At 45.9% G+C, this 12,273-nt stretch overlaps 1 protein-coding gene across 1 annotated transcript in view; it reads right to left on the bottom strand.

Annotated features, from left to right (window-relative positions):
- The window catches only part of Eif2ak1 (eukaryotic translation initiation factor 2 alpha kinase 1), a 35,624-nt gene extending 23,662 nt beyond the window's left edge, over positions 1-11,962 (bottom strand). Inside the window, exons 1-5 of the mRNA XM_021161984.2 lie at positions 11,752-11,962; positions 7,381-7,539; positions 5,549-5,682; positions 3,581-3,618; positions 1,626-1,725 (exon numbers count right to left, since the gene is read on the bottom strand). Coding sequence (XP_021017643.1) covers positions 1,626-1,725; positions 3,581-3,618; positions 5,549-5,682; positions 7,381-7,539; positions 11,752-11,875 — 555 coding nt within the window. The 5' untranslated portion in view covers positions 11,876-11,962. The remainder of the gene's footprint in view (positions 1-1,625; positions 1,726-3,580; positions 3,619-5,548; positions 5,683-7,380; positions 7,540-11,751) is intronic.
- Between the last annotated feature and the right edge of the window lie 311 nt (positions 11,963-12,273).

The following is a 12,273-nucleotide window of genomic DNA, read 5'->3' as shown; positions in this document are numbered from 1 at the left end:
AATTAAGCTAAAGCCATTCTTCCTACAAGAGGGAAAGCCAGCCCTGGTCGTTGTCGTTTTTTGTTTTTTGGTTTTTTTAAAGATTTATTTATTTTATGTATGTGAGTACACTGTAGCTGTACAGATGGTTGTGAGCCTTCATGTGGTTGTGGGAAATTGAGTTTGTAGGACCGCTGCTTGCTCTAGTCAACTCCACTCGCTCTGGTTGCCACTCGCTCAGTCCCTGCTCACTCTGGCCCAAAGATTTATTTATTATTATACATAAGTACACTGTAGCTGACTTCAGACGCACCAGAAGAGGGCATCAGATCTCATTACGGGTGGTTGTGAGCCACCATGTGGTTGCTGGGATTTGAACTCAGGACCTTCAGAAGAGTAGCCATTGCTACTACCCGCTGAACCATCTCGCCAGCCCCAGCCTTTTGACCAGGACCTTTGCAAATGAAACTGCTTGCAACAGCAACAGCTTCTGGGCTGAGGCAGACAAGTGTGAGAAAACTCTGCACACGGCCCCAATGTGGAAACGTGATTACTTTTAGTAACATGATTTTTATTCTTTTTGAGACCAGGTCTCAAGTAGCCCAGGCTGGCCTCCAACTCACTTTGTAGCCAAGGATGACCCTGAACCTGTGATCCTCCTGACTCCAGTTCCCTCAGGCATGAAGCCCTGTAGGTCTGAGTCATGATGGGGATCAAATCCAGGACTTTGCGTGCCAGGCAAAAATCACCCGGCTGAGGCAGAGCTCCGCAGCACAGCCTCCAGCACACGGTTTTTAAGTTTCAACTTCTTGTATGAGTAAGGCCAATCGCATCATCCTCCTGAAAATCCTTAAACTACCAATGGAAAATACTAGGTTAAAAGTATCTTCAATTCCATTTTAATTAAGTTTGTTCTTTGGTGTCGTCATACTTGGACAAACAAAAGTCACTGTCACCTCCCACCCTTGTAATCCCCTTTCCTCCCTACAAATCCATTTCCCACACTCAACTCTTTTTACATCACTTGTTCGTTCTTTCTTCCTTTGTTTCAAGCAAGATCTCACCATGCAGTTTTAGACAAGATCTAACCATGCAGTCCTGGCCGGGCTGGCATTTGCTCTGTAGACCAGGCTGGCCTCAAATACCAAGATCCACCTGCCTCTGCCATCCTAGGACTTTAATAAAAGATGTGTGCCACCATGCCAAGCTTGTAGCACATTTTTTTTTTAAGATTTATTTATTTATTATATGTAAGTACACTGTAGCTGTCTTCAGACACTCCAGAAGAAGGCGCCAGATCTCGTTACGGATGGTTGTGAGCCACCATGTGGTTGCTGGGATTTGAACTCTGGACCTTTGGAAGAGCAGTCGGGTGCTCTTACCCACTGAGTCATCTCACCAGCCCCTTGTAGCACATTTTTAATCACCCTAAACTACAGAATAAAAATCCAAAGTTTCTAGAACTATCTAAACAATCAACAACCCATCAGCTGCCTGTAAATGATAAGTGAAAATAAAAACACATGATTTTAGGCATCTTTTGGGTACTTCTATCATAATAACGAAATAACTTCTCAAATTGAAATACATTTACAGCATAATAAACACAGGTCAAGGTGAGCAAAAAGGGAAAAAGGAAAGAAGACCTTGTAAACTCTTCCATATCCTCCTTTCCCTAAGATGGCAAGCTCTTCAAATTCATTTAAGTAGCGTGAAGTTTGTGCTTCGAAGGCTATCTCTCTGGATCTGAAAGTTAAACACAAACAGGCTGTCAGTATTGTGAGGTGACAATCAAAGGCATGGACTGGGTTCCCAGCCTGCTGAGACTCACTTATCAGCAAACTGCAAGGCAGGAAGAATCAGCTGCAAATCTCTAATTTCCTATGGGAAGAAAATGGCTGGGTAAACAAAGACTGGAGTAAGAATAGCAAGAGGGCTCGTTAAAGTTAGTAATTAGCATTCCAGTAGAAAGCAGCAAGGATGCTTTATATACAGCAGAAACGAGACAGAAGATGTAATTAGCGTAAGGAATTAGGTAAGCTTTTGCTTTTCTTCTGAGCGACAGGGTCTCCAGTAGCCAGAGCTGACCCTTAGATTTCTGAACCTGCTGATATTACCTCCTAAGTGCCCATGTTACAGTTGCGCACATCCGTTATCTGCAATTTTGACTTAGATTTCTTGTTTTAGTGGTTTGGGGGTTGGGGGTAGCTGGAAATTCGAGACAAAATCTTCCTCTGGAGTCCACAGGCTTCCTGGAACTCAGGAAGTTCAAGGCTGGCCTTCGACATGTGGCTAGCCTCCCATTTCTGTTTGCCATGTGCTGTGATTCCAGTTATACCCTACCACACAACTCCCAGCCTTAAACTCCTGACTGATGCTGCTTCCTTACAGGCTTTTAAGAGTTTGTGAGTAAGGTAAAAGGCCAATGGTGGTCTCCTAAAAGAAGTAGCAGCAGTCAAATGAACGGTGGCGTTTGCTGGACACGGTTGCACACTCTATAATCCCAGCAGGAGGACCTCCAGCAGAAAGACAGTTTGGGTTGCACAAGACTTTTGAGTCAAAACAAACAAACAAACAAACACAACAAAACAAACAAACCAACCAAGCAGGGAAGAGGGCTGTGGGGACGGCTCTGTGGAAAAAGCATTTGCTGTCTGTGAGCATGAGGGCTGCAGTGCAGAGCCCTGTGCCAACATACGTGCCTGCCAGGCATGGTGGCCCACCTGCAATTTCAGCAGTAAGGAGGAAAAAACAAGGGAGCCCAGAGCAAGCGAGCTGGCTAGACTAAATGAATCACAAAGTTTCGCATGCAATAAGACCTCCATATGTAACGGGAAGCAAGATGGAGAAAATAGCTTTATCAATAGGCCTCCAAGTGCAGTGGCACACGGGTGCATGCAAATGTATTCACTCAAACACACACAGAGCCAGGTGGTGGTGGCGCACGCCTTTAATCCCAGCACTCAGGAGGCAGAGGCAGGTGGATTTGAGTTCGAGGCTAGCCTGGTCTACAGAGTGAGTTCCAGGACAGCCAGGGCTACACAGAGAAACCCTGTCTCGAAAAACCAAAAAACAAAACAAAACAAAACAAAAAAACAAAAAACAAAAACAAACAAAAAACAAACACAGAGAGATGGATGCCAGCACTCAGAAAGTGTGCACATCTACACACTCACACACACAGAGAAAGACTTTATGCCTGCCAGGAGGACCAAGAATTTAAGATCAGTCTCAGTACACGGCAAATGTGAAAGCAGCCCCTGCTACATGAGACCCTGTCTCAAATACACAGAGGAGGGAAGGGCAAGCTGAAGAGAAGCCACACGCAGTGGGGAACATGAGAAGCAAAGGAAACTTTCGAGCAGTGCATGGTGCGGGCCTCAGGCTGTGCGCTTTCCTAGCGCAGACAGACATGGCCGTGGGCAAGGCCTGTAATCCAGCATGCTGGATGGCGGCAGGAGGAGAGAGCTAACGTCCAGGCCAGACTGGGCTACACAGCAAGACTATGTCTCAAAACACAAAGAATAAAGGAGTAATTTTTATAAACTCATTTTGATTTCTTTGACTTATCTGAGTTAGTGAAAAAGCACAGGATACATACCTGATTTTCTGCATGTAAGAATTATCTTGACAAGGATCCTAAAACCAAAATATTGTCTTTAAGAACCACGTGAAACATTTGATGAACAAGGAATCAAACTCAACACCCCAGTAACTCATCTGCTCAAATCCCCAAGGCAGACCACAGTCCAGGACTTTACGTCTTTACAGGGGCTTTTGTGAAACGCATTTCTCTACATAGCAAAACTTGGCCTTAAGACTCATAATCCTGCCTTAACTTGCTGGGTACTTGAATTACAAACCTGAGCCCTCAACATAAGGATAATAGCTTTCTCTTGTTTGTTTTTGATAAAGGGTGTTGATGTAGCCTTGGCTAGCCTTGGTCACCATGCAGACCAAGCTAGTCTCAAACTTACAGCTATCCTCTTTGGCTCTGCCTGAGTGATGAGATTATAGGACTAAACCACGAGCCCAGCTAAAATAACATTATAATGTTACTTAACAGTTCATGATTTTAAATATTTCCAAGCTGAGAACTGATCTGCAAGGAGCTCCATGAGAGAAAACTGACTTCACTTCAAAAATCTCTGTAGAAACCGACTCCTCCCACCTCCACTGTGACCACCCACTTTGGAGCCCTCCTGCCCGTGCCCTGCCCTTGACTCTCTCCACCATGGAGACTTCCAGCATGGGCTCAGATGTGAGCCTGTTAAAATGTTCTTATGCTCCGAATCCTGCAATGTTTCTGTGCCCACTCTGTGTAAAACCAAGTTCCTTAAAATGCTCTCAAGATCACGTTTGTTGTCCCAGCACTTAGGTGGCTTAGATTGGAGGTAGAGAGGGTTGAAGCCAACATGGACTGCAGAGTTCAAGAAATATCTGGGCTATAGTGCTGCTGTGACTGCCCAGCCCGGACTCAGTGAGGAAGGCGGGAGGTGGGAGCAATCCCACACTCCCATGGCCCCTCCCACCCTCTGTTACCCCTCCCCTTTACCCGCTCTGTCTAAATGCAAGGCAGCCTTGCAAAAATGAGCGGGACACACTTAGCTAAGGCTCCATCGAAGTCCATGGCTCTGCCTGGAACACTTCACCCCAGGCCCCTGCAGTTAACTCCCTCTCAGCCATGGACGTGACCACTCTTTCTCAGTGAGGCCCGGGTGGCCACCAGCCCCTCCCAACATTCCCTAACCCCTCCACTACCTGCCTGTGTGCCCCCCCGCCCACATCTGTTCTAACTTTCCCTACTGTTTCCTGCTCCCTGCATCAGAACATAAGCTTCATGGAGGGTTAGACTAATTTTTTTCCTTCCCCCTCCCCATAAAATGGTATAGCATAGTAAATATTAGTAACAACAATTAATATTGTCAATTGACCAAGTTTCAATTTAAGAACAATTCATATAACTAAAATTAAGTAATGCTTTAAAAATTATCACTTTTTCTATTTCTTTTGTGTGTGTGTGTGTGTGCTGGGGATAGAGCCCACAGTAGGCACACGAGGCAAATGCCTTGCCACTGAACTCCACAAAACACAGGAAAACAAGTGTTCCGTTTTCTTCCTTTCTTTCTTTTTTTTTTTTTTTAAAGATTTATTTATTATTATATCTAAGTACACTGTAGCTATCTTCAGAAGAGGGCATCAGATTTAATTACAGATGGTTGTGAGCCACCATATGGTTGCTGGGATTTGAACTCAGGACCTTTGGAAGAGCAGTCAGTGCTCTTAACCGCTGAGCCATCTCTCCAGCCCCTCTTCCTTTCTTTCTTACTGTATTTCACGTGTATGAGTGTTTCTGCCTACAAGTCCTGACCTCATTCAGTGCCTGGTGTTTGTGGCGGTCACCACACAGTGAGTTACCAATGGTTGTGATCCACCCTGTAGGTGCTAGGAACCAAACGTGGGCCCTGCACAAATGCTCGTAACTGCTGAGCTATGTCTTCAGCTCCCACAAATGGTTGTTCTAAGATTCAAACGTATTTGTCATACAAAATACACCGGTAGAGCTTACCTGACGGACTCTCTCTTTGGCAGACCTCATTAAATGAGTGATGGCTCTGTTGTGGTGGAGTCTCAGAGAGCTAAACTCATCACTGCAGGTAAAGGAAGAGAGCAGCCCCATCTTGATAAAAGTCTGGCACAGTACTATAAGAAAAAGCCATGATAAGCTATTATTAGAAACCTGACAACAGGCAGGACAAGGCAAGCAAATCTGTAACCCCAGCATGCAGGACACTACAAAGGATCCTGAGTCCAAGGTCACCTATCAGCTGCCCAGCAAGTTTAAGGCTATCCTGGGCTAAATGAGACCTTGTCTCAAAAAGGAAGGGGGACACAGTAGATAGACATATAGACTGTGTACCAGATGCCTCAATAAAAGGTGTTTCTGTAGAGATATCCTTAATTTATGCATAAAGAAATACAGACAGGGTGAAGTGTAGTGGTTCACACTACACCAGAAATGGAAGAGGAAGAGAAAAACCAAGATGGAGAGAGAGAACAGGGGAAGAGGGAGAACACAGGAAAAACAGGGAAAAGACAGGAAAGGTACAAGAGAGAAAGAATAGGGAGGGTGTGGTGGTGCACGTCACTGACCTCATCCATCAAGAGGCCTCAGAGGCAGGCGGATCTCTGTATGAAGCCAGCCTGGTCTACAGAGTGAGTTCCAGGTCAGGCAGGGCTTCACAGAGAAACCCTGTGTCGCAGCAGGGGCAGGGATTTGGTGGAGGGGAAGAAGGAGGAGAAAGTGTTAGAGGTGGAGGAGGAAGAAGAAGAGGAAGAGGAAGGCAAAGAAGATGAAGAAAAAAGAGAAAAGAGAGCAGACTCCAGAGCTGGCTCAGTGGTTAAGAGTGCTGGTTGCTCTTGGGCTCAATTCCCAGCACCCACAAGGAGGCTCACAAATCATCTGTAACCCCAGGAGATCCAACGTGTTGCACAGGCGTACACGCAGGCAAAAGCCTAGACACATAAAGTAATTTATCTTTACAGGAAAGAAAGAAGCAAGAGCAAACGACAAGGAGAAGGGAGAAAAACAAGAAGAGAAGAGGGGGAAAATGCAGAGAAAGGAAGGAGAGAGGGAAAGAGAGGCAGGAGACAGAGAAGAGAGAGAGAGGAGGGGCGGGGAGGGGGAAGGGTAAGAAAGAGGATGGGAGATAAAAAAGAACACCAATAGGGCTGAGGCTGTCCCTCCCTCTGCAGTAAAGCCTGGCAAGTATGAAGCCCTGGGTTGATGCCCAGCACCACCAGAAGAAAACAAACCAAGAAGGAATGCACAGAAAATCTACAGAGGACTGGTTAGAGTGTCTGCCTTGAATACATGAAGCCCTGAGTTAGATCACTATACAAACTGGGTATGGCAGCACATCAGCTGCACCCCAGTTACTTGGGAGGCAGAGGCAGGAGGGGTTCAAGGTCAGCCTCTGATACATAGAGTCTGAGGCTAGCCTGGGCTTCCAAAAACAAAAACCTAGGTGAGGTCTAAAGATGAGTCTCAATGCTTTCCTAAGAGAGGTGAGGCCCTGAGTTTAATCTGCAACACTTTCAAAACAGAGAAAGCAGAACGAGATTTAGCTGCCCACCAACCAGAGCCAGGAGAGCCTCGAGAATTACATGAATATCATACTACTGCCACAAAACAGTTTTTTAATTTATGGATCACATGCAATTTTATACTTAGAAGAAATTACACAACGGAAAGCTGAAAAGAATGTAAGGAATGGGAAATCACCCATACTTCTTTTTCATGCGATTTTTATACACCAGCTGCTTCTCAGAGTCACCGCACTAAGGGAAGTGTCTTCTCCAAGCTCTCTTTAACAATACCTTCTTGTTACTCTTACTCACATTTAAACACCTGTTTGGAGTGGAGCGGGTTTGGCTCGTGCACATGGCTCAAGTGTTCCAGTAAGGAGACGAGCAGCAGCTGGTTTGCCACCAGGAAAGGGAACGTGGGCTGCTGCAGGGGCTCTTTTAACACTTGGAGCTCTGCGGGGACATCGGACTCTAGAAACAAGAAGGGGAAAGAACATTATCGGCAAGCATGTCTCATGATGACAACATAGCATGTTCTAATGAAGACAACACAAATAATGGAACTGCAGGGGACTAACCTGGGCAGAGCGATCATGGTGAGTCAGGTTAGGAAAGGTTTTCTGCAGCTGGGGAGACGGCTCAGTGGATAATGTGCATGCCATGTGCGCCCCAGGCCCAGTGTTTACATCCCCAGAACCCAAAGAGAGGTGGAGCAGGTATGGCGACACCGCCCTGTAATTCCAGTGCCTCTGATAGGATGTAGAAATTTTTCTAACTAGACTACCCAAGTCTGCAAGTTCCAGGTTCTCTGAAAGACCACACTTGAGTGAAGATGGTGAGAGCATTTGAGGAAGACACCCAATGCCTGTACCCACACACATTTGAACACACACACACCACATATACATCCAATGCCTGTACCCACACACATTTGAACACACACACACAAACACACATATACACCACACATACATCCAATGCCTGTACCCACACACATTTGAACACACACACACAAACACACACATACACCACACATACATACAATGCCTGTACCCACATACATTTGAACACACACACACACCCACCACACATACATCCAATGCCTGTACCCACACACATTTGAACATACACACACAAACACACACACACCCCACACATACATCCAATGCCTGTACCCACATACATTTGAACACACACACACCATACATATACAGAAATTTTAAAAAGGGTAAGACTTTTCTGGAGGTGAACTTGAGTTGAAGCTGAAAGTTGGAGGACCAGGGTGGCCTCGAACTCACAGCAGTCCTCCTGCCTCTGTCCCCAATGCTGGGTTACAGGTTAGTGCCACTGTGACCTTCAGGCTTCTTTATACTCAGTATTTCTCTTTTCTGCAATAAGAAAAGTCTATTTTTTCAGGTCTTTTTTGTGGGGGTTGAAGGTAAGGGCAGATTAACTCTAGGGTCACCAACATGACAGACAAGAGCTCTTATTGCTAAGCTACAGCCCAGATTTTAAAAAACTCTACTCTTTAATATAAAAAACAACAAATAATCAAGTCTATTTAAGAACTTAAGAAATGGGCTCTGGAGAGATGGCTCTGTGGTTAAGAGCACTGACTGCTCTTCCACAGGTCCTGAGTTCAAATCCCAACAACCACATGGTAGGTAGCTCACAACCATCTGCAATGGGGTCCAGTGCCCTCTTCTGGTGTGTCTGAAGACTGCAACAGCATCTTCATATACATAAAAATAAATAAATCTTAAAAAATAAAAAATAACGCCGGGCGTGGTGGCGCACGCCTTTAATCCCAGCACTTGGGAGGCAGAGGCAGGCGGATTTCTGAGTTCGAGGCCAGCCTGGTCTACAAAGTGAGTTCCAGGACAGCCAGGGCTATACAGAGAAACCCTGTCTCGAAAAACCAAAAATAAATAAATAAATAAATAAATAAAATAATAAAATAAAAAATAAAAAAAGAGGAGAAAGACAGGAAGTTAAAATGTGGTGAGGAGTGGGGGTGGACCTCTGGAGAACCAGGGAGGAACAGGAAGTGAATCCAATCGAAACTAAGTGTATGAATATGAATTTCTACAAATAATAAAGTATATATTTAAAAAAATCTGAGGATCTGCCTTAGTTGGTAGAGTCCTTGCCTAGCAGACACGAAGTCCTGGCTTCAACCCCCCTAAAACCAGGCACAGTGGTCACACATAAGTGCCTGTGACTCCAGCAACAGCGAGGGAGAGGCAAGAGAATCATAAAGTCTTAAGTTTATCCTTAGCTACATAGCAAGTGAGAGGCTAACTTGGGATACGTGGAGCCCTAATGTTAACAAAATACCATAAAATAATTTAAGAAGATGACAACATTGAAAAGGCCAATACAGGCTAGAAAATTGGCTCAGCAGTTAAGACTACATAACCCCACAGAGGACTGAGATTCGGTTCCCAGCACCCACACCACGGGACTCAGGAATCCAGCTCCAGGAGGATCCCATGCCTCTGGCCTCTACAGGGACCTGCTCTCACATGCATACGCCCACACAGCGTCACATACCCACGTAAAAGGAGAAATGACTTCAAGTTCTCAAAGTATAAAGATGTCAGCTGCAGGTGCCAGCCGAACTGAGTTCTAGCTGCTTGCCAAGCAGGATGTCGGTAAACATAAAGACAGATAATCCGGAAACATGTTCCCAACAGCCAGAGAAAGTCTGGTCAATCAGCTACCTGGGAGGCTAATGCAGATTCCAATCCAGACTGGGCTTCAGAAAGAATTCAATGGGCAACTTAATAACAACCTATCGCAAGGACACAAAGTTACCGGAGCTGCTGGGAAGGAGCTCAGCTGCGGGGCACTTGACAAGCGAGCACAAGATCCTAGTTCAATCCCCGGCTTAACAAATAAAGAAAGAAAGAAAGAAAGAAAGTATTGTTATCGTATCGTTTTGTTTTTAGACAGGTTGAAGGATTAATCTACGGTAGTACTTTTGAAACACTGGTGACAGCTGGGCGTGGTGGCGCACGCCTTTGATCCCAGCACTCGGGAGGCAGAGGCAGGCGGATTTCTGAGTTCGAGGCCAGCCTGGTCTACAAAGTGAGTTCCAGGACAGCCAGGGCTACACAGAGAAACCCTGTCTCAAAAAACAAACAAACAAACAAAACCAAAAACAACCCTGGTGACTAATGAAGGAAAACGAATGACTTGGAATACAGACTGGCTTCGAGACTGCTTTTTGCTGCAGAATTCCTACAGTGAACTGCGATTGTTACATCGAAGCTTTGACTTTTCTGACTCTACCATGAACTGGCAGTATGATCTCTTCAAAGCATTCAGACCACCTGTAAGACATCACTTAACTCTTGGCCTCACACCCATTAAAAGTGATGTTGAATGTTCCACAGACCTTTATATGTTTAAAGGAAAATAAACATATTTTTATGTGTTGTGTGCGAATACTCTCCATCTCTTTATAAGAGACATCACTACAGAAGCAGAACAGTCTTAACAGGAAGAGGGCAGAAGTTCTAAAGTTTGTCCACGATCACTCCCTTCCGGAATAATCTTTGGTTTGCAGAAACTCTTATCACTGCGTCACAGAAGAGATGGACCTGCATGTTTACAGCTGGGCCCTTTCCTAGGACACACACTTGCTCAGCTCACGAGCTACAGTAACATGCCACTTGCCGTGTGGGGAAAATCTGCATATTCATTTGAAAAGTTATTTTACAACCAGCCTCTATAAAGCCTACTGAGTCACCACAATGAACAACTTTTATTTCTCGTTGTGGTCAATTATTACAGGCAGGATTTAAAAATGAAAATGGAAACTCCACTACAACATACTCATTTCGAGCTTTACTGTAACCTTATAAGCATTCTGTGTATACAGCTAAAACCTCCTTGGATGTATGTTTTGGGGGCTGGAAGATAAACCCAGGATCTCACTCATCCTAAAACATCCTCTGTCACAGCTCCACCATAATTATCCTTTTTTTGTTAGTTCGAGACAGAGTCGTATGTACTTCAAACTGCCCTGGAACTCAACATGAAGCTCAGGCTGACCTTCAAGTCCTGATCTTCCTTCCTCCACTTTCCATATGTCTGGGTTACAAGAGTGCACCACGACTCAGTGTATTCACTATCGAGAGCACAATTTCAGCTTTAAAACGGCTCAAGCAACTGGTAACAACCAACTGCACTTTCTGTAAACTACCAGAACGCTGACCTCCAGAGAATGTTTTGAAGACGACTCGCCTTACGTTACACAATTTGATTTACATGTATCAAAAGCCTCAAGAAAACTGGAGCGTTCGTTCGTGTACTACCTCGCTAAAAGAAATCATTACTTATCTATACTTATCTAATCTCATTCTAGCAGTGAACAAAGATTACACTCAGCAAAGAAAAACAAGACGTGGAAGCGAAAAGCGGCCTCGGGGAAGTGGCGCAGAACAGAAGTCAAGAAATACAAATGCCCACAAACGGGTAGAGCGTAGACACTCTTGTAGTAAATATTTACCTTAACCCTTGACAGCCCGCCCGCCACCTCCCAGTGCCCTACAGCTCTGGGCCTGAGTTCGAGCCCTGAGGCGGCCTAGGATCTTAGGTGACCACCGGGGACCACTGGCGCGCAGGAACTCAGGTGGACTGCGAACCGAGGGACTGCGCGAGCCATCCCAGTCTCACCATCATACTTGGGGTCCGACACCTCTGCGGGGAAGTCGATGGCAGGAGGCGCGGCCACCGCCCCCGCCCCCGCCGCGTCGTCGTCCGTGTCGCGCTCGCCGTCCACGGAGCTGCCCCCCAGCATTGCCGTTCCGAGCGTGGATAGTAACCTCGCTCTGCGGGTCCCCAGACGCTGCCGGCCACTAGAGCCTCCCCCCGAGCCGGAAGTAACACAAGAGCCAACGGAAGTCCCGCCCCAGTGACCAGGAAGCTTCTGTCGAGGGGGCGGGCCCTCGCTGTCCCGCCCCTTTTTTTCTCTAAAGGAAATGATTGGCTGATCCACTGCGGGTGTGCCCCGAGTGGGCAGGGCAAGCAGGGATGTGCTGGCGCGGCATGGTGCGGCGCTGCCTGTGTAAGAAGGTCCTTTCTCCTTGACCCTGGTGGGTTGTGTCTGGTTCTCCTCTGCTCTTCTCATATTATTCCTGTAGGCATCATAAATGCTCAGATCTCACATCTGCAAACTTTTCTCTGGAAAGTATAATA

This window comes from Mus caroli, unplaced genomic scaffold, assembly GCF_978045245.1.
Source record: "Mus caroli unplaced genomic scaffold, Mus_caroli_1 scaffold_4, whole genome shotgun sequence".
Classification (NCBI taxonomy): domain Eukaryota; kingdom Metazoa; phylum Chordata; class Mammalia; order Rodentia; family Muridae; genus Mus; species Mus caroli.
The sequence above is the reverse complement of the archived record's forward strand: the minus strand, read 5'-3'. Positions and strand labels throughout refer to the sequence as shown.